This window comes from Heterodontus francisci, chromosome 14 (assembly GCF_036365525.1).
Source record: "Heterodontus francisci isolate sHetFra1 chromosome 14, sHetFra1.hap1, whole genome shotgun sequence".
NCBI lineage: Eukaryota > Metazoa > Chordata > Chondrichthyes > Heterodontiformes > Heterodontidae > Heterodontus > Heterodontus francisci.
In genome coordinates this window covers 55,928,351-55,951,045 of record NC_090384.1, presented here as the reverse complement: position 1 = coordinate 55,951,045, position 22,695 = coordinate 55,928,351, and the positions used below count along the sequence as shown (strand labels likewise).

Sequence of the window (22,695 nt, the reverse complement as noted above, 5' to 3'; positions counted from 1 at the left end):
AACAGATGATGATAATTATCACTTTTCTACTTCCTGTTGAATTTTCAACACATTTTCTATTTAAATAATCACACTGTTATTTTTAACCAATTTTTCTCTCTTTTAAAATTTCTACAGTTTCCCATATCTCCTGGGGCTGTTGATTCTTTATTAGGGTATGGTTCCAAAAATGTCAGGCATATTTAGTTATCTTAGTTAAGTGGTCACTATTCATATGCAAGCCATGACTATGAAAGCTGGCAAACTATTTAACCATGGAGGAAATATCACAGCAGATTTTGCTATTGAGATTTTGCTATTGTTGAAACAGTTACTTACTGCCGATCTTCTTGTGCTTGTTGACAAAGAAATCACTTTCGAGACCCAGGCCCAGTGCAATCAGTTTCATAATTCGAATAGAAAGCTGCTCACAGGATTTGAAGAAAGATTCCATGCATTTCGTAAACTCAGGATCATGTTTGACAGGCCATTTCTAATATAAATGAGAAAAGGGACTTTTAAAATCATGTTTTCTTTACTGAAATAGAAAGTAGAAGAAATATGTATGCAATATTTTCATTACTTGATTTGATATTAATTTTGAAGAATTTTGGGATGTCGCATAAAGATTCAATTTATCTTTCAAATTTCCAGCTTTTTAAATTTTTTTATTTAGCTACTGGTTTATCAAAAATGTTATGGGCTTGAAATTGGATAGCTCCATTTTTTGGAGGAAGGCGTCGCGATTCGCACCCTGCCAATGCCCATTCAGATCGAAGTGGGCAACATGCAAATTTTGTGTACCCACTTCGTCTGAGTGATTGTTGTATGGCCTGAGCAGTTCCCAGGCTGTTCTCCTGTATTACATGCTGCTTGCAGTCTCTGCGCACTATATGGGAGCCAGGCAACACTGTTAGCAAACCACATGGTCCAGCCAGCCTTCCCTTCTGAAAGGCAAACTCACGATTAAAGGAAAGCTGTGCTCTGAAGTGAAGGCTGCTGGTCAATCAAGATTTCAGGAAGCAGAGTGACACAACACACAAAGGAGCATGCTCCCAGGTTTAGGAACATGCTCCCAGGTTTGGCGACACTGCCTCAGAGACTCTGGTGACTGAGGTGGAGACAGACAGCCTCCTGTCACTGTCTAGCAGCATGAAGGAGTCTGGTTCCAACGTGGCTGGAGGCATCATAACTTGGAGCCCATCCTTTTCAGCATCGAAGTGGTGGCTAACTCCATGACAGCAATGGTAAACCCAGCCATCATGCAGAGACTGGAGGCTGCTGTCTCGCTTTCACTACAGCAGAGATGGAATCCTTCTGATGTCTCAGTGCTGCAGTGGAAGCTCAGAAGTCATGGACTCAGACTACTGCCATCATGAGCTGAAACTCGGTGTTCCAAAGAGACATACAGGCTCTCATATCAGTCCAGCAATCTGTGCACAAGCAGATTACTGGGATTGATGGGGTGCCACCCCGTTGAGTGGCAGTGGCCCCATGAAGGACGAACTTACTGTCCTTTCTCAGGATGATAGCATTTGTGCTCCCACCACTGCAACTCCACCAGTGCCCATGCTGTTGCCTCTCAGCTAGCCAGCCCAAACTGCTGCCACTCATTCTGAGGTGGTGCAAGTCTGAAGTCGGGCCCTCAAGGCGCAGGGTTGCTTGAGGGCATCCTGCAAGTTCGTGTGCAGTCTCGTCCAGTGAAAGTCAGCAACCTTCCACCAGCTATGCTGCAGCCACTGGGGTAGCACGAGGTTAATCAAGTGCACCCACAAGATAGGCACTAAAGGAATGCACAAGGGTGAAAAGTTCCATTTTGTGTAATTGAATGTATTGTTGTATAAAGGTGTTTTGTGAAGATTTTTGTTGGCGGCATTTATTGTTCAATGTTGTGAGGGTGAGTGTGAAGTGGATGTGACAGTGGTGAATGGTAAGTCCATGTGGGTTGGGGAAACTGTTGAAATGTGAACAGAGCCTCACAATTCACTCACACACAGTCCATCCACTTAGCTGGGGTCCAGGATGCCTCCTCCTCCCCCCTCCTGCTCCTCCTTTCTCCCTCCCTCCCTGCTCACACAGCTTCCCCTCTCTGTGTCCGATGTTCCATTTCCTGGTCATTCAGAGACTGGTAAAATCACCTCCAAGACCCAAGCACAATGCTTTCACTCACTGTCTAAGGAACAGGCACTCAAAAACACCTCACCTGGAACTTGTGGAGTAGCTATTTAATTAGCATGGGTTCAGTCCCTTTCTTGGAGCAGAACACCTGATCTTTGGTTAGCGATGCATGGATTCATGGCCTGGACAAGAATGGTCCAAGTTTGGAATCTGGGCATTACATCAGCCAGTTGGCCTGTGTGACATCAGGATTGTGTCTATTCAAGGACTTCTGGCGCATGTAGATGAAACACCAGACAGTAAACCTCCATAGCACCGCTTGAGGAGACACTATGCAACCAAATTTCTAGCCCCTTAGCTCTACATGTACAGAGCTACCATCTGTTAGAGTATCATAGAATAGTTGTAGGACAGAAGGAAGCCGTTTGCACTGTTGCATCCATGCTGGCTCTTTGCAAGGGCAGCTCAGCAAGTTCCACTCCCGCCCCTTCCCCGTAGCCCTGTAAATTTTCTCTCTTCATGTGCTTATCCAATTCCCTGTTGAAACCCACAATTCTATCAGCCACCAGAACACTCTGAGGAAGTGCATTCCAGATCCTAACCACTCGCTGCATAAAAAGATTTTACCTCATGTCGCTTTTTTTTTGGCCGTTTACCTTAAATTTGTGTCTCCTGGTTCTCAACCCTTCTGCCAATGGGAACAGTTTCTCTCGATCTACCCTGTCTAGACCCCTCATGATTTTGAACATCAGTACCCAATCTCCTCTAAAACTTCTCTCCTCCAAGGAGAACAACCCCATCTTCTCCAATCTATCCATATAACTCATCCCTGAACCATTCTTGTAAATCTTTTCAGCACTCTCTCTAAAGCCTTCACATCCATCCTAAAATGTGGTACCCAGAATTGGAAACAATACTCCAGTTGAGGCCGAAACAGTGATTATAAAGGGCATCACGACTTCCTTGTTTTTGTACTCTATGCTTCTATAAAGCCCAGGATCCCCATGTGCCCAACCATTTCTCAAACTGCCCTGCCACCTTAAAAGACTAGTGCCCATACACCCCAGGTCTCTGTGTTCCTGCACCCCAAGTAGAGTTGCACCTTTTATTTTGTATTGCCTCTACTTGTTCTTCTTACGAAAATGTATCACTTCACACTTCTCTGCATTAAATTTCATCTGCCACATGTCTTGCCCATTCTACCAGCCTGTCTATGTCCTCTTGAAGTTTATTCATATCCTCTTTAAAGTTCCAGTGTTATGAAAACTATACTATCTGAGATTGTATTTGGGTTCCAACTTCTACTGAGGACACCATTTTGTGATTAAAAGACAGTGTTTGCAGCAAACTGCTGAAGCAGGTAGTATCTGGAACATGTCCAGATCAGCTGAGACCGTCAGGGCCTCTTTGTGGCTGGTATATCCTGGAATCATAAAGATAGCTGTTTGTTCTTTGTGTATTTCTGACATTATGGGAGATAAATCTATCGGTGTTGAGCCATATAAGAAGTTAGTTTTACCCTTTTCTTTTGTATGTGTTTAGACGGGCAGCTTATGTTCCCTCTGTAAACGTAGGTGAGTGAAGGCTACTGAATTCTACCACAGAAATCATGAGCCTCCAGATTGCTGAGCTAACAGAAGTTAATATAAACTAAGGATCGATGTCATGAAAGGTATATTATGTAGTGGTCTTGAGCTGAACAATAATGGAATATTGTAACATGAAGTTCGGGAAATTGAGTGTTGAAAACCCTGCTACAAAAACATGACTTTTCCTGCAGCAATCATATCATTGCCCGTGTTGTCTGTGAGTATCATTTCCTCCTGTAAATGTATAGAAGAAATACACTGCATCTAGAAATCTCAATCTTGCCATATAGACAACGACCTATAATACAAAAGCAATCTGATCCAATTTTATAGATCTTACGTCACTTGAATATAATGTTGACAGATTAAAGACTTCCTTCAGGTCTCCAGGGTTTGTGGAAATTATCCTGTGAATCACATAACATTTCCATTATTTATTACACAGCCATGCAGAATTATTATCCAGGCCATCTTCAAACCCACTCATTCCATGACCATGCAACATTTTATCCCTATAGATAATATATTCAATCAGTTTAATCCACTGAGGAAAAGTTCTGCAGCAATAATCCTTTGTCCCCAAGAGTAAAGGCGTGATCCTGGAGGGTTTGTTTAAGAAAGTATTGATATGAGCAAATACCAATTCATGATTTTCAGCTGCATGTGGTCATGGTATCAAAATGTCACTGTACCTGTCATGACAAAGTAATCTTCGGGAATTAGCCAGTGCAAATTCCATTCAGGGTTCTTTATTTTCCGATCATGCAGTTGGGATTGATGGAGGTATGGATTGTGCTGGAGGAAATTTTTCAGGGAATCTTACCTTTCTACTTCAATCCACCCATGGCCTGGAGTCTCAGATTCCACGGAACGGGCATATTGCTGTTTAATGTCCCTTGGAAGTCGAAAGAAATTCCTGCTGATGTCCATCACTTTAAATACCTAAGGAGCAATTGTTTGAAAGATTATAAAATATGTGCTCTATCTTTAATATAGCAACACTGGGGTTTCACTGGATTGGTAAACCTTAGCATTTACACTTTTATAAGCACTGGACACTGGTTACTTTATTGTGTCCCTCAGTTCATCTTTTTCTGCTCTTTGCTGTTTCTTTCTGTTTTCTCCTTAATGATTCTTCAGTTTTCCAGCTGTTTAATTTTCCCCAGCTTTTCTCTTAAAATTCTCATCTTCCCTACTTTGAGGCAAGAACAAAATTCATCATGAGCAGGAACTGGGAAATTGTAGGACAAATATTCCTCTAGTTGATCTGTATAGTGATATTGTAAATACATGAAGTTGCACATGTGAAATGTGAATACATTAAAAAATATTCTTTGCTCAATGGTTCCAGTGAAATTGTAAATACATTCTTTTGGTAATTGTTCATAATTTCATTAAATTAGCAAAAACAGAGTTTTGCAAACTTCAGAATGGCAGAAAGAAGAGAGACACTGCGCCGATTATAGGATTGTTTCCCTGATGTAATACTTGGGGAAGTGCCCCACAAATCCACCATAGAATTGGATAGATAAGCCAGAGCACCAGTGGAGCTACACTACTGATTCAGTGGCAGAAGAAGAATATTTTTTGAGGCTGGTTACCTGCAATTGTAAGTAACTAAATTCCCCAACCCATGTCCATCGAATTGCCTTGTCTGAGGAGAACAGCTTTTTCCATCTTTCTCTCTTGAGCAGGCTGCGACAAAATTATGATGCCTTTTTTTATTATTCCTTCCTGGGATGGGGGCATCGCTGGCTAGGCCAGCATTTATTGTTCATCCCTAATTGCCCTTGAGAAGGTGGTGCTGAGCTGCCTTCTTGAACCCTGCAGCCCTTGTGGGGTAGGTGCATTTCAGTGCTGTTAGGAAGGGAGTTCCAGGATTTTGACCCAGTGACAGTGAAGGAACAACGATATAGTTCTAAGTCAGATGGTGAACGGCTTGGAGGGGAACTTGCAGCTGGTGGTGTTCCCATGCATCTGCTCCATTGTCCTCCTAAGAGGTAGAGGTCGTGGGTTTGGAAGGTGCTGTCTAAGGAGCCTTGGTGCATTGCTGCAATGCATGTTGTGGACGGTATACACTGTTGCCACTGTGTGTCAGTGGTGGAGGGAGTGAATGTTCATGAATGGGATGCCAATCAAGCAGGCTGTTTTGTCCTGGATGGTGTTGAGCTTCTTGAGTGTTGTTGGAGCTGCACCCATCCAGGCAAGTGGAGTGTATTCCATCACACTCTTGTACCTTGTGCCTTGTAGATGGTGGACAGACTTTGGGGAGTCAGGAGATGAGTTACTCGCCGCAGGATTCCTAGCTTCTGCCCTGCTCTTGTAGCCACAGTATTGATATGGCTACTCCAGTTCAGTTTCTGGTCAATGGTAACCCCAAGGTTGTTGATAGTGGGGGTTTCAGTGAATGTAATGCCATTGAATGTCAAGGGAAGATGGTTAGATTCTCTCTTGTTGCAGATGGTCATTGCCTGGCACTTGTGTGGCACAAATGTTACTTGCCACTTATCAGCCCAAGCCTAGATATTCTCCAGGTCTTGCTGCATTTCTACATGGACTGCTTCATTATCTGAGGAGTTGTGACTGGTGCTGAACATTGTGAAATCATCAGCAAACATCCCCACTTCTGACCTTATGATAGAGGGAAGGTCATTGATGAAGCAGCTAAAGATGGTTTGGCCTAGGATATGAACCCTGAGGAACTCCTGCAGTGATGTCCTGGAGCTGAGATGATTGACCTCCAACAACAACAATAATCTTCCTTTGCGCTAGATATGACTCTGAACAGCAGAGAGTTTTCCCCCGATTCCCATTGATTCCAGATTTGCTAGGGCTCCTTGATGCCGTCCTCGGGGAGGCAGTGGCGTAGTGGCATTGTCACGAGAGTAGTAACCTCGAAAACCAGGATATTGCTCAGGTGACATGGATTTGAATCCCACCACAGCAAAAGGTGAAATTTGAATTCAATTACTAAATGTGGAATTAAAAGCTAGACTAATGATAGCGATGAAACCATTGTCGATTGTTGCAAGGACGCATCTGGTTTATTAATGTCCTTTAGGGAAGGAAATCTGCTGTCCATACCTGGTCTGGCCTACATATGACTTCAGACCCACAGCAATGTGGTCAAATCTTAAATGCCCTTCTAAATGGCCGAGCAAACCACTCAGTTGTATCTAACTGCTACGAAGTCCATAAGGAATGAAATCGGACAGACCACCCTGCATCGACCTAGTCACTGGAAATGACAACAGCAAATCTAGCCCTGTCGACCCTGCAAAGTCCTCCTTACTAACATCTGAGTGCTTGTACCAAAATTAGGAGAGTTTTCCCACAGACAAGTCAAGCCTGACATACTCATACTCACTAAATCATACCTGACAGACAATGTCCCAGACATCACCATCCTGGCGTATGTCCTGTCCCACCAGCAGGACAGACCCAGCAGAGGTGGTAGCACAGTGGTATACAGTCTGGAGGGAGTTGCCCTGGGTGTCCTCAATATCGACTCCAGACCCCATGAAGTCTCATGGCATCAGGTCAAATATGGGCAAGGAAACCTGCTGATTATCACCTACTGCCCTCCCTTAGCTGATGAATCAGTACTCATCCATGTTGAACACTTGGCAGAAGCACTGAGGGTAGCTAGAGTGCAGAATGTACATTGGGTGGCGGACTTCAATCACCAAGAGTGGCTTAGTAGCACCACTACTGGCCGAGTCCTAAAGGATATAGCTGTTAGCCTTGGTCTGTGGCAGGTGGCGAGGGAACCAAAAACATACTTGACCTTGTCCTCACCAATCTGCCTGCTGCAGATGTATCTGTACAGTATTGGTATGAGTGACCACCGCACAGTCCTTCTAGAGACGACGTCCTGCCTTTGAGGATACTCTCCATTGTGTTGTGTGGCCCTACCACCATGCTAAATGGGATAGATTTAGAACAAATCTAGCAATGCAAAACTGGGCATCCATGAGGCACTGTGGGCCATCAGCATGTGGCAGAATTGTACTCAACCACAATCTGTAACCTCATGGCCCAGCATATCCCCCACTCTACCATTACGATCAAGCAGGGAGATCAGCCCTGGGTCAGTCATGGCAGCATGCCCGGAGGAGCACCAGGCATACTTCAAAATGAGGTGCCAACCTGGTGAAGCTACAACCCAGGACTACTTGCATGCCAAACAGCAGAGGCAGCATGTGATAGACAGAGCTACGAGATCCCATAGACAATGGATCAGATCTAAGCTCAGCAGTCCTGCCACATCCAGTCATGAATGGGGGTGGACAATTAAACAACTAACTGGAGGAGGTGGTTCCACAAATATCCCCATCCTCAATGATGGGGAGCCCAACACATCAGTGTAAAAGACAAGATTGAAGCATTTGCGACAATCTTCAGCCAGAAGTGCCGAGTTGATGATCCATCTCGGCCTTCTCCTGAAGTCCCCCGCATCACAGATGCCAGACTTCAGCCAATTCGATTCACTCCCCATGATATCAAGGAACGACTGAAGGCACTGGATACAGCAAAGGCTATGGGCCCTGACAATATTCCGGCAATAGTACAAAGAACAAAGAACAGTACAGCACAGGAACAGGCCATTCAGCCCTCCAAGCCTGCGCCGATCTTGATGCCTGCCGAAACTAAAACCTTCTGCACTTCTGGGGACCGTATCCCTTTATTCCCATCCTATTCATATATTTGTCAAGATGCCTCTCAAACGTCATTATCGTACCAGCTTCCACCACCTCCCCCGTCAGCAAGTTCCAGGCACTCACCACCCTCTGTGTAAAGAACTTGCCTCGCACATCCCCTCTAAACTTTGCCCCTCTCACCTTAAACCTATGTCCCCTACTAACTGACTCTTCCACCCTGGGAAAAAGCTTCTGACTATCCATTCTGTCCATGCCGCTCATAACTTTGTAAACCTCTATCATGTCACCCCTCCACCTCCGTCGTTCCAGTGAAAACAATCTGAGTTTATCCAACCTCTCTTCATAGCTAATGCCCTCCAGACCAGGCAACATCCTGGTAAACCTCTTCTGTACCCTCTCCAAAGCCTCCACGTCCTTCTGGTAGTGTGGCGACCAGAATTGCACGCAATATTCTAAGTGTGGCCGAACTAAAGTTCTTTACAGCTGCAGCATGACTTGACAATTTTTATACTCTATGCCCTGAATGATGAAGGCAAGCATGCCGTATGCCTTCTTGACTACCTTATCCACCTGCGTTGCCACTTTCAGTGACCTGTGGACCTGTACACCCAGATCTCTCTGCCTGTCAATACTCCTAAGGGTTCTGCCATTTACTGTATACTTCCCACCTGCATTAGATCTTCCAAAATGCATTACCTCACATTTGTCCGGATTAAACTCCATCTGCCATTTCTCTGCCCAAGTCTCCAAACGATCTAAATCCTGCTGCATCCTCTGACAATCCTCATCACTATCCGCAACTCCACCAACCTTTGTGTCGTCCGCAGCCTTACTAATCAGACCAGCTACATTTTCCTCCAAATCATTTATATATACGACAAACAGAAAATGTCCCAGCACTGATCCCTGCGGAACACCACTAGTCACATCCCTCCATTCAGAAAAGACCTGTGCTCCAGAACTTGCAGCACCCCTAGTCAAGCTGTTCCAGTACAGCTACAAGAGTGGCATCTACCCGGCAATTTGGAAAATTGCCCAGGTATGTCCTTTACTCAAAAAGCAGGACAAGTCTAATACGGCCAATTACTGTCCCATCAGTCAACTCTCAATCATCAGTAAAGTGATGAAAGATGTCATTGATAGTGCTAAGAAGGGGCTCAGTGAGGCTCAGTTTTGTTTCCACTGGGGCCACTCAGCTCCTGACCTCATTACAGCCTTGATTCAAACATGGACGAAAGAGTTGAACTCAAGAGGTGAGGTGAGAGTGACTGCCCCTGACATCATGGCAACATTTGACCGAGTATGGCGTCAAGGTGCCCTAGCAAAACTGGAGTCAATGGGAATCGGGGGTAAACTCTCCGCTGCTTGGAGTCATACCTAGCGCAAAGGAAGATGATTGTGGTTGTGGAGGTCAGTCATCTCCAGGACATCACTGCAGGCGTTCCTCAGTGTCGTGTCCTCGGTCCAACCATCTTCAGCTGCTTCATCAATGACCTTCCTTCAAAAATAAGGTTAGAAGTGGGGTTATAAACAAAAAATGCTGGAAATATTCAACAGTTCTGGTACCATCTGTGGAGAGAGAAGCAGAGTTAATGTTTCAGGTCAGTGACCCTGCATCAGAACTGGCAAGAAATTTCATAGGTTTTAAGCAAGTAAAGCGGGGGTGGGGCAATCGATAAAAAAAGAGGTGTTGCTTGGACAAGGTCACAGAGAATCAGAGAATAACTGACCAGAAGGTCATAGAGCAAAGGCAAACGGTATGTTAATGGTGTGGGGAAAGACAAAGTACAGAGAGGGTATTAATTGACAAAAAACTGAATAGCCTGGCACCAAACACAAACATGAGAAAAAAGGTGGATGGACAAAGTAGAAACAAACTAAACAATCTAAAATAAAATAAACACATAAAAAAGAAACAAGAAAAAATAACTAAAATTAAAAATAAAAAGGGGGGCCCATCCTGCTCTGAAATTATTGAACTCAACGTTCAGTCCGGCAGGCTGTAGTGTGCCTAATCGGTAATTGAGGTGCTGTTCCCCAAGCTTGTGTTGATGTTTATTGGAACATTGCAGCAATCCCAGGACAGAGATGTGGGCATGAGAGCAGGTGGGAGTGTTGAAATGGTCAGCATCCGGAAGCTCGGGGTCATGCTTTCAGACTGAGCGGAGGTGTTCCGCAAAGTAGTCACCCAGTCTGCTTTTGGTCTTCCCAGTGTAGAGGAGACCACATTGTGAGACGCGAATACAGTATACTACATTGAATGAAGTACAAGTAAATCGCTGCTTCACCTGAAAGGAATGTTTGGGGTCTTGGATAGTGAAGAGAGAGGCGGTAAATGGGCAGGTATTATACCTCCTGCAACTGCAAAGGAAGGTGCCGTGGGAAGGGGATGAGGTGGTGGGGGTAATGGAGGAGAGGACCAGGGTGTCACGGAGGGAATGATCCCTTCGGAATACTTGCTTAAAACCTATTACATTTCTAGCCTCTGCCAGTTCTGATGAAGGGTCACTGACCTGAAACATTAACTCTGCTTCTCTCTCCACAGATGCTGCCAGACCTGCTGAGTATTTCCAGCATTTCTTATTTTTATTTCAGATTTCCAGAATCTGCAATCTTTTGCTTTTATATTAGAAGTGGGGATGTTTGCTGATGATTGCACAATATTCATCAGCATTCGTGACTCCTCAGATACTGGAGTAGTCCTTGTAGAAATGCAGCAAGACCTGGAGAATATCCAGGCTTGGGCTGATAACTAGCAAGTAACATTTGCGCCACACAAGTGCCAGGCAATGACCATCTGCAACAAGAGAGAATCTAACCATCTCCCCTTGACATTCAATGGCATTAAAATCACTGAATTCCCCCACTATCAACATCCTGGGGGTTACCATTGACCAGAAACTGAACTGGAGTAGCCATATAAATACTGTGGCTACAAGAACAGGGCAGAGGCTAGGAATCCTGCGGCGAGTAACTCACATCCTCTCTCCCCAAAGCCTGTGTATCAACTACAAGGCACAAGTCAGGAGTGTGATGGAATACTTTTTTTATTATTATTATTAGAGATACAGCACTGAAACAGGCCCTTCGGCCCACCAAGTCTGTGCCGACCATCAACCACCCATTTATACTAATCCTACACTAATCCCATATTCCTACCACATCCCCACCTGTCCCTATATTTCCCTACCACCTACCTATACTAGGGGCAATTTATAACAGCCAATTTACCTATCAACTGCAAGTCTTTTGGTGGTGGGAGGAAACCGGAGCACCCGGTGAAACCCATGCAGACACAGGGAGAACTTGCAAACTCCACACAGGCAGTACCCAGAATTGAACCCGGGTCACTGGAGCTGTGAGGCTGCGGTGCTAACCACTGCGCCACTGTGCCGCTATGGGTGCAGCTCCAACACTCAAGAAGCTCAACATCATCCAGGACAAAGCAGCCTGCTTGATTGGCACCCCATCCACAAACATTCACTCACTCCACCACCAATGTATAGAGGCAGCAGTGTGTACCATCTACAAGATGCACTGTAGCAACACACCAAGGTTCTTTAGACAGCACCTTCCAAACTCGCAACATTTACCACCTAGAAGAACAATGGCAGCAGATGCTTGGGAACAACACCACCTGCAAGTGCCACTCCAAGTCACACACTATACTAACTTGGAACTATATCGTCAATCCTTCCCGGTCGCTGGGTCAAAATCCTGGAACTCCTTCCTAACACCACTGTGAGTGTACCTACCCCACGTGGACTGCAGCAGTTCAAGAAGGCAGCTCACCACTACCTTCTCAAGGGCAATTAGGGATGGGTAATAAATGCTGGCCTGGCAAGTGATGCCCACATCCCATGAATGAATTAAAAAAAACTCGGTCATATGATGCCTTGATGTCAAGGGCAGTCACTCTCATCTCACCTTTTGAATTCAGCTCTTTTGTCCAAGTTTGAATCAAGGCTGTAATGAGCTCAGGAGCTGAGCGGCCCTGGCAGAACCCAAACTGAATGGCAGTGAGCAGGTTATTGCTCAGCAAGTGCCGCTTGATAGCACTGTCAATGACAACTTCCATCACTTTACTGATGATTGAGAGTAGACTGATGGATTGGTAATTGGCCGTATTGGACTTGTCCTGCTTTTTGTGTACAGGACATACCTGCGCAATTTTCCACATAGCTGTATAGGTGCCTGTGTTGTAGCCGTACTGGAGCTGCTTGGCTAGAGGCACGGCAAGTTCTGGAGCACAGGTCTTCATTACTATTGTCGGAATATTGTCAGGGCCCATCACCTTTGCAGTATCCAGTGCCTTCTGTTGTTTCTGATGGACCTTTTACAGGAACAGGCCTTTCTGTTGCCATAGCAAAGCATTTTTACGTCAACAGACCCTTACCACTGATGACATTTGCCACATTAGTCAGACTTAAGTTCAGTTAGTCAGACTTAAGTTCAGCGATACACCATGCAGGCCACTGAAGCTTTGCTGCTGGAGAAGTGCTTTGTCCCTTTCCCCATGGAAACAAGGCAACAGCATGAGAGGGAGAACAGGCATGGGTAGTTGTCAAAGTAGTCAGGACTTGCACTTAAAACCTCGATTTTGGGCCCTGCATGTGATACATTTAAATGTTGCATTTGGGGTGTGTTGGAATGTGTGACACTGTTGTTAAGCATGCTAAATATAAAACTTTTCATTATTTAAATAAATTAACACCTCTGAATAGTGAACAAAAATTTTTCATGTGAGCATGTTAGTATTCACATGGCATAATCTAAAAGCAGAATTTAAAATTAATCATCTTTATATTGATACAGTTACTACTTAGCAGAACAAGACCGCTCATATTATTTCATATAGCATGTACATTACAGTACAGTTAGAGAGCAGTGTAAATATATATAACAAGACAATAAGCTGGATACACACATTTTGATCTTCGATCCCAGTGTTTTTGAGGTACACAAACCCAAGGTCACTGAAGGCCTTTATGATCTCTGTGGATAATCGTTCCATTTCAATGGCCGAGGGTTCAGCTTTTCCTAAGCCAAATGAGCCAAAGTCAACCACTGCAATGCTCATCTTGTTTCAACGATTCTGGCTTCTTAAGAGCTTTCAGTAAATAAAGGTAGAACAAAATGATTTAAATAGAATAGGATAAAACTGCTTTTCGAAAACATAGCAGTAAAATAATTAAATGAATTGTAAGTTCGACCAGATCTGTTGAAAATTGTTATTAATTGCTATCGATGAGAAATTGGTCTTGATATCACTTGTTTGTTGGGTGCTACAAGCACCCTTAGAGCTCCAAAATGGCGTCCGCAGTGTGTGTGCTCACCTGTGGGGAGAAACACGGCAGACACCACATTAGTGTAGGTGTTAGTGTGTGGAGTGAATATTCGTCAGAAGCATGCAGGCCAGGCAGATCATGACATCAATCAGTGTGCAATGCTGCGGTTTTGAAGCTCAATGCTCCAGCCAACACCTTGCTCTTAACCTCACACATCTGAACATGTGTTCAACAGCAGGAAGGACCCCCTACCAGCATAATGCAAAGGAGTCATCGACTACTTGCAGGTTAGTAGTTGGTTGATTTTTTCTGTCTGTTTCTGCAATTCTAGTAATGTTGGTGCTTTCCATTGTTGTTTCAAGTTGCAAAAAGGCTACAGGGAGGGGTAAGACAGGTACTGAAGGACTTTTTGCTGACTTCAAGGCTTCTGCACAAACCAGCTGCTCCCATACATGAGTGCAATACTTGCATTCCCCTTAGATTACAGCATGACTTGGAGAATGAACAGAGGCAATGCAGAACAGGGGAAGCTACTGGGAGAGACAGAAGGAGAGGGAGAAGGGCTCCTACTAGGGTATCAGGGAGCAATTCCCCTACCTGAACCGCAATGAGGAACAATGGTGTGACGTTTGTGTTTCAGTAAAGTTATCCTCATTGAAATTTGTCATCTGTTGTAGCCACAACTGCAAGCTTGTTTACTTACTGTCGGGCAAGGACCACCTTACCAGTGGGTGTGAGAGGATCAATGACATCTTTTAAAATTTTTTCATGGGATGTGGGCATCACCAGCATTTGCCCAAGAGTCAGTCACTTTGCTGTGGATCTGGAGTCACATGTAGACCAGACATCCTCCCTTAAGGGCATTAGTGAACCAGATGGGATAGTTTCATGGCACCATGACTGAGACTGGCTTTCAATTTGTTGATGAATTTAAATTCCATCAAATTCCATGGTGGGATTTGAACCAATGTCCCCAGGGCATTAGCCTGGGCCTCTGGAGTACTAGGCCAGCAACATTACCCCTGTGCCACCATCTCCCATGTCTTCATGAGAGCAGACAGCTGGTTTGTTCTCCATGGAGCCACTGCCATTCTGACAGGGCAGTGATTCAGTAATCCTAGTAATCTGCAGGAGGAAATTTGCTGAACTGCTGTGACACCCTGTAAGCTCCTTTACACATTGCAATCAACTGCCATGATGGCAGACATCTGAGCTTGCAGAGTCAGCTATGGCTCAGTTGGTAGTACTTTTACCTCTGAGCCAGAAATTTGTAGGTTCAAGTCCCACTCCAAGACTTGAGCACAAAAATCAAGGCTGACACTTCAGTGCAGTACTGAGGGAGTGCTGCACTGTTAAAAGTGCCATTTTTTGGATGAGACGTGAAACCATCTCCATCTGCTCTCTCAGGTGGATGTAAATGATCCCATGGCACTATTCCCATGACAATATTCATCCCTCAATCAACATCACAAAATAGATTATCATGTCATTCTCACATTGCTGTTTGTGGGGGCTTACTGTGTGCACATTAGTTGCCATATTTTCTGCATTACAACAGTTACTACAATTCAAAAGTACTTCATTCACTGTAAAGAGATTTGAGAGGGCTGATGGTCATGAGAGGCGCTATATAAATGCAAGTCTTTCTTTGCAAGGCAGCAAGCTGACCTTGTATGACTCCAGTCTGAGTTTCCACTGCAGCTCTCAGATTTTGGTGGCTGCTGCTTCTGCTGCAATGGAAACTGCGACATTGGCCATCTGTGTGTGAATGAAATTGGCCACCACTTGCATGCTGGAAGGACGGGCTCCAAGTTCAGCTGTAAGCCTTGTGCCAAGTAGCTGCTGGACTCTTCAATGCTCCTTGACTTTGACTGTAGGCTTTCTGGCAGGCGTCCCAATGCAGGCAGCATTTTGTTGTGAATATCAGCAGCTTTCCGCTGTTGGCTTCAAAGTCTACAACTGAATCCTCTGCAGTGGAACCCATGTGTGACCTCACCCCCCGGGGCTACCCTTGCCCGCTGCACTGGTTGCAGCCACTCACGCAGTTTCTCGCCACATGCAGTTCCGGCTTCTAATCTATCCTCTAAGATACACACTGTGCCAGAATCTGAGGTGGTGGCTGCGTGTTTGAAATCAAGTGAAGGTGTTGTGTCTTCATCATTACTCTCTTCTTGGTCTTCCTCCACTGCCTGGCCAGGTTGCACTTCTTGGGAATTTGAAAGGAGAAAGGCACTAGAGTAAGTTTGTGGTGTGGGGATGTGGGGTGTGTGAGATGAAAAGAAAGAGGTGTATGCTTATACTGTCTGCAGCTTGTAAATCAGAAGAGAGTGTGGGATGAGGGGAATGTGACATGTGAGAAGGAGGATTAGGTCTAAGGATACCACCACCCTCAATGATTTCAGCTCTGCCCCTAGTTACAGCTTCAGAAGTGCAGGCTAGCTTTAAGCAGTGCAGGCTAGCTTTAAGTGGTTCTCGTCACTCATGATATTGGCCCGCTGGTGATGTGTCCAGCCAATGAACAGTGCAGTTAGTGCTGGTTGCTTGCAGAGATCACGTAAATAAGTACAGAACACAAAGTTGGCATGCTGCCTGCATTGCAATCAACAGATGTGGGTCATTCATGCGATGCAATCCCCAGACCCATTTTCAGGCCCATATCCAATTCAGCTCCCTTGAATTTTCTCCTAGAATTTCATTTGTTTTAAAAAAATTAAATCCCTTTTTTTCTGATCTGTGTCCCTATATTATCCCTATAAGTGATTTCTCTCCAAGCACCACCACCACACCCCTCCACCACTCACCCCACCATCCTGGTAACTTCCCCTGGCAAAGGTGCCGAATCAGGTTGGAACATTGTTCTAAGGTGCCAGCTGCCCCCCAAAGCCATAGTTGCACAGCCATACACAGGCAAGCCATATTTTCTTCATAGTCGAAGTCTGTGTACATGCATTTAAACTGAGGAATTTTGCTTTTACTGATTGCAGTGCAAGTTGTAGTCTACCAATTAATTAATTCTCAGGCGTTTTGCGAAACGAAAGCTAGGAATTATTTTAACTTTAAATGGCATTTTTACTGATTGCAATATTTCTCTTTCCCTCCCGCACTGATATATTGTGATCTATTTACATTTCTTTCTCTTCCATGCTATGAACCAATTTCCCTTTGGGCAGACTGCTTTCAATTCCTGCCAATGACAATGTGACTGAATCATTAGAGTAGGCATGATCAGCTGGCTGATATTACTTGCCTTTGAATTTCCATTCTCCATAAAAACATGACCTGTTATTTTCAAAAACAAAAAGCATCTCTGGCTGTTAACCTGTTATTTGGAAGAGTAGTAGCAGGACTAACAGTGAGCACATATTAGATTTGATCCATACAAACTGATATAAAACCTAATTCCCTTTGTTCAAAATGTTCCCTGGTCGGTTTGGCTGAAAATGGAAACCAATCTATGTGGCTGGAAATCTGAGTCACACCACTTCATAGCTTAGCAAGTGACAAGAGCAATGAGTTGGAACACAGAACTAAGTTTCTTTATGTAAATTTATCAAAATTCCTTGGACTTTGCTGCTTCATTTATTTTCATTAGTGTTGCACGGCTGCCTTAAAATTGAAAGCAGTCAATTGAGAAGAAGGAGAACTGTAGTTTCTTTCCACAAACTTTTTCAGGGATTTACAAAAGCACAGAAGCACATTTCCCATTAAAAGTAAAAAAAAGTCAGGAAAGAGTGAAAGAAAACTATTTTACCAATTTTCAATAAACACTAAAAATATTGGTCATCTTTAGGGTCATCAGTATCTGTAAAGAGAAAGGATATGTCTGTATACACATACCTGCCATTGAACTGAAGACTGAAAGAAAAGTAGGCATTTTAGTGAATTTGGTTTTATCCGCTCCTTGCCCCATTTTTCCAATATGCTATATTACTTCTGTTGATAGTTCAGTCCCAAGGACTATCTGTCATCCCTCCCTTAAATTACATAACAAGATCCCAGCCCATTTGAACATTTTTGCAGTATTGACTCTATCTCTGTGAGTTCCTCTTTCTTTCTTTCCTGCTAAAACATACAGCTGAATTAAAAATTGATTTACAAATTTCCATTTCTGCCTTTGATGCAGGTTTCACAGGACACTTCTGGTTGATTCTTTCAAAATTCACTAAATTCATTTTCAGTAAGATGATTATCATGTTAGCAAAACATGCCACACTTCAAATTATGTTTAAAACAATTAACACCTAAAATTGCAGCATAAAAATCAGTGCTCCCATAACTGATGACCAGAAAATGTTAAGCCTGAATTGCAAAGTATTGAAATCTTTGACAAATTATGATTTTTACTCAATACTCACCGCTGAGATCCTCAGAAATTCTGTTTGAATCCTCACAGAAATTAGACTTACCTCAATGCTTAGTTAATATCGTTACCAGTTTATAAAGCTGCTCATCAAATATGTACTCTGCACTGAGTTAATGATGAGAAAAACTTGTTCTAAGAAAATAACAAATCAGATATTGACTTTTCAGTCATGAGTAAATCATTCACTTCCTTTTTAAACAAAAAGATGAGGTTTAGGTTAGTAATGGAGAAGAGCAAGGAACAATCAAAAGTAGAACTTCTAAATTGGAAGAGGGCTAACTTCAATGGGATGACAGAGGATCTAGTCAGGGTAAAATGGAACCAAAGACTGATGGGAAGAACTGCAATGGAACAATCGGTGATCTTTATGAAAGAGATGTTTCAGGTACAGGTTAGGCACTTTCCAACAAGAGGGAAAGGCAGGGAACCAAATCCAGGGCTCTTTGGATGATGATGGAGATGAAGAATACGATGAAGCAAAGTGTGTATGATCTATGTCAGGTGAATTCCTCAAGTGCGAACCAGGTCAAATACAATAAGTTGAGAGGGGAGGTGAAGAGAAAAATAAGGTTGGCAAAGAGAGAATATGAGAATAGAACAGCAGTTAACATAAAAGCTAACCCAAAAATTTTCTACAGGCATGTAAATGGTAAGGTGATAATAAGAGATGAAGTGCGGCTTTATAGGGACAAAGAAGTTGATATATAATTAGAGGCACAGGGCAAGGCTAGAATAATTAATGAGTACTTTGTATCAGTGTTTACTGAGGAAGAGGATGCTGACAAAATATTGGTATAAGTGGAGACACTAGAGGCAATAAATGAGGTGAAATTTGATAGGCAGAATGTACTGGGAAGGCTGGCTCTGTGTAGAGTGGATAAGTCGCCTGGTTCAGATGGCTTGGATTGTAGGTTGCTAAGCGAGTGGTAGTGGAAATAACAGAAGGTCTTAACATCTTCTAATCTTCCCTAGATAGGGCGGAGGTGCCAGAGGATTGGAAAGTGGCAAAAGTGACACCCTTGTTCAAAGAAAGCGTGTAAGGACATTCCTGGAAGCTACAGACCAGTCAGTTTAACATCCGAGGTGGGTAAGGTATTTAAAACAATAATCAGGTTTTAGAAACAATTGCCGGCAGTTGGAGAGGTTTGTGTTAATTAAGGAGAGCCAGCGTGGATTTGTAATTGAATTTTTTGATGAAGTAACAGAGAAGATTGATGAAGGGAATGCAGTGAACATTGTCTATATGGATTTTAAGAAAGAGTTTGACAAAGTACCACATAAAAGGATGGTTCACAAAACTGAGGGTCATGGAATAGGGAGGTCTGCAACAGCTTTGATAACATATCTTAAGGGCAGAAAACAGCAATGCATGATAAATAAAAGCAAAACACTGCAGATGCTGGAAATCTGAAATATAAACAAGAAATGCTGGAAATACTCAGCAGGACTGGCAGCATCTGTGGAGACAGAAGCAGAGATAATGTTTCAGGTCAGTGACCCTTCTTCGGAACTGGCAAATATTAGAAATGTCAAAGGTTATAAGCAAGTAAAGCAGGGGTGGGGCAAGAGATAACAAAGGAGAAGGTGTAAATAGGACAAGGGCACAGAATAGCTGACCAGAGGATCATGGAGCAAAGGCAAACAATATGTTAATGGTGTGTTGAAAGACAAAGCATTAGTACAGATTAGGTGTGAATACACTGAATATTGAACAGCAGCAAGTGCAAACCTGAAGAAAAACAACCTGAAAAAAACAGTTGGTAAGCAAACTGAACAAACTGAGATGAAATTAAATAAATGCAAAAAAAGATTGTAAAAATGTAAAAAGGAATGTAAAAAAAAGAGGAAGAAAAAATAACTAAAAATGAAAGTAAAATGGGGGGGCTGTCATGCTCTGAAATTATTGAACTCAATGTTCAGTCCGGCAGGCTGTAGTGTGCCTAATCGGTAGATGAGATGCTGTTCCTCGAGCTTGCGTTGATGTTCACTGGAACACTGCAGCAATCCCAGGAGAGAGATGTGAGCATGAGAGCAGGGGGGAGTGTTGAAATGGCAAGCAACCGGAAGCTCAGGGTCCTGCTTGCGGACTGAGCGGAGATGTTCCGCAAAGCGGTCACCCAGTCTGCGCTTGGTCTCCCCAATGTAGAGGAGACCACACTGTGAGCAGCGAATACAGTATACTACATTGAAAGAAGTACAAGTAAATCGCTGCTTCACCTGAAAGGAGTGTTTGGGGCCTGGGATAGTGAGGAGAGAGGAGGTAAATGGGCAGGTATTACACCTCCTGCGATTGTAGGGGAAGGTGCCATGGGAAGGGGACGAGGTGGTGAGGATAATGGAGGAGTGAACCAGGGTGTCGCGGAGGGAACGATCCCTTCGGAATGCTGACAGGGGAAGGGAGGGGAAGATGCGTTTGGCAGTGGCATCACGCTGGAGGTGGCGGAAATGGCTGAGGATGATCCTTTGGATATGGAGGCTGATGGGGTGGAAAGTGAGGACAAGGGGAACCCTGTCACGGTTCTGGGAGGGAGGGGAAGGGGTGAGGGTAGAGATGCGGGAAATGGGCCGGACACAGTTGAGGACCCTGTCAACCACAGAGGGGGGGAATCCTCGATTGAGGAAAAAGGAAGACATATCAGAAGCGCTGTCATGGATGGTAGCATCATCAGAGCAGATGCATCGGAGACGGAGAAACTGGGAGAATGGAATGGAGCTCTTACAGGAGGCAGGGTGTGAAGAAGTGTAGTCGAGGTAGCTGTGGGGGTTGGTGGGCTTATAATGGATATTAGTAGACAACCTATCCCCAGAGATGGAGACAGAGAAGTCGAGGAAGGGAAGGGACGTGTCGGAGACAGACCATGTTAAGGTGAGAGAAAGGTGGAAATTGGAAGCAAAGTTGATAAAGTTTTCCAGTTCGGGGCGGGAGCAGGAAACGGCACCAATACAGTCATCAATGTACCGGAAAAAGAGTTGTGGGAGGGGGCCTGAGTAGGACTGGAAGAAGGAATGCTCGACATATCCTACAAAGATCTGTGGGTAACCATAGCAACACCTTTTACTTGAAGAAAGTGAGTGGAGTTGAAGGAGAAGTTGTTCAATGTGAGAACAAGTTCAGCCAGGCGGAGGAGGGTGGTGGTGGATGGGGACTGGTTGGGCCTCTGTTCAAGGAAGAAGTGGAGCGCCCTCAAACCGTCCCGGTGGGGGATGGAGGTGTAGAGAGATTGGTCATCCATAGTGAAGAGGAGGCGGTTGGGGCCAGGAAACTGGAAATTGTCAAAATGACGTAGGGCATCAGAAGAGTCACGGATGTAGGTGAGAAGAGACTGGACCAGTGGAGAAAAGATAGAGTCAAGATTGGAAGAAATAAGTTCAGTGGGGCAGGAGCAGGCTGACACAATAGGTCTGCCGAGACAGTCCCATTTGTGGATTTTGGGAAGGAGGTAGAAGCTGGCTGTCCGGGGTTGCGGGACTATGAGGTTGGAAGCTGTAGAGGGAAGATCTCTGGAGGAGATGAGGTCAGTGACAGTCCTGTGGACAGTAGCTTGATGTTCGGTGGTGGGGTCATGGTACAGAGGGAGGTAGGAAGAAGTGTCTGTGAGTTGGCGCTGAGCCTCTGCAAGGTAGAGATCGGTACACCATACAACAACAGCACCACCGTTGTCTGCAGATTTGATGACCATGTCGAGGTTAGACCTGAGAGAACGAAGTGCATCAAGTTCAGAAGGGGACAGGTTAGAGTGAGTGAGGGGGGCAGAGAAACTGAGATGACCAATGTCTCGCCGACAGTTTTCAATGAAAAGATCATGAGCGGGTAGGAGGCCAGGGGGAGGAGTCCAGGTAGAGGGAGAATTCTGGAGGCGGGTGAATGGGTCTGCCTTAATGGTACAGTTCTAGAGAGTGTGGAGGGGCAGAAGGGTCTGGGGGTACATGTTTATCGTTCAAGGGGGCAGGACAAATTGAGAGAGTAATTAGCAAAGCATATGGGATCTTGGGCTTCTTAAATAGAGGTATTGAGTACAGAATCAGGAAAGTTATGCTAAACCTTTATGAAGCTCTGGTTAGGCTACAGCTAGAGTCTGGTTATCCGGTTCTGGTCACCACACTTTAGGAAGGATTTGAGTGTCCTTGAGAGGGTGCAGAGGAGATTTACGAGAATAGTTCCAGGGATGGGAGAATTTAAAATCATAAGATCATAAGAAGTAGGAGCAGGAGGAGGCCATTTGGCCCCTTGAGCCTGCTCCACCATTCAATAAGATTATGGCTGATCTGACTGTGGCCTTAACTCCACAGGAACTCCAGGAATGCTGCCCCCCCCCATAATGGTTGACTCCCTTTCAATCAAAAATCTGTCTAACTCAGCCTTGAATATAGTCAATGACCCAGCCTCCACTACTCACTGGGGAAGAGCATTCTAAATGCTAACAACTCTCTGAGAGAAGAAATTCCTCCTAATCTCCATCTTAAAATTGAGACACCTTAATTTGAAATGGTGCCTTGAGTTCTAGATTCCCTCACATGGAGAAACATCCTCTCAGCATCTACTCTGTCAGCCCCCTCAGAATTTTATGCGTTTCAATAAGATCACCTCTCAATCTTCTAAACTCCAATGAGTATAGGCCAAATCTTCTCCAATCTTTCCTATAAGACAAACCCCTCATCCCAGGAATCAGCCTAGTGAACCTTCTCTGAACTGCCTC

General features: G+C 44.3%; 1 protein-coding gene across 4 annotated transcripts in view; it reads right to left on the bottom strand.

Annotated features, from left to right (window-relative positions):
- The window catches only part of si:dkey-10o6.2 (uncharacterized protein LOC100124608 homolog), a 66,991-nt gene that overhangs the window by 8,744 nt on the left and 35,552 nt on the right, over positions 1-22,695 (bottom strand). For 2 of the 4 annotated variants that reach the window (XM_068046258.1, XM_068046262.1), the window contains exons 1-5: positions 17,991-18,072; positions 13,275-13,457; positions 4,510-4,628; positions 4,027-4,093; positions 319-472 (exon numbers count right to left, since the gene is read on the bottom strand). In XM_068046258.1, coding sequence (XP_067902359.1) covers positions 319-472; positions 4,027-4,093; positions 4,510-4,628; positions 13,275-13,427 — 493 coding nt within the window. In that variant the 5' untranslated portion in view covers positions 13,428-13,457; positions 17,991-18,072. Of the gene's footprint in view, positions 1-318; positions 473-4,026; positions 4,094-4,509; positions 4,629-13,274; positions 13,458-17,990; positions 18,116-22,695 lie in introns of those variants that run through there. The other 2 variants (XM_068046259.1, XM_068046261.1) reach the window with 2 other exon arrangements.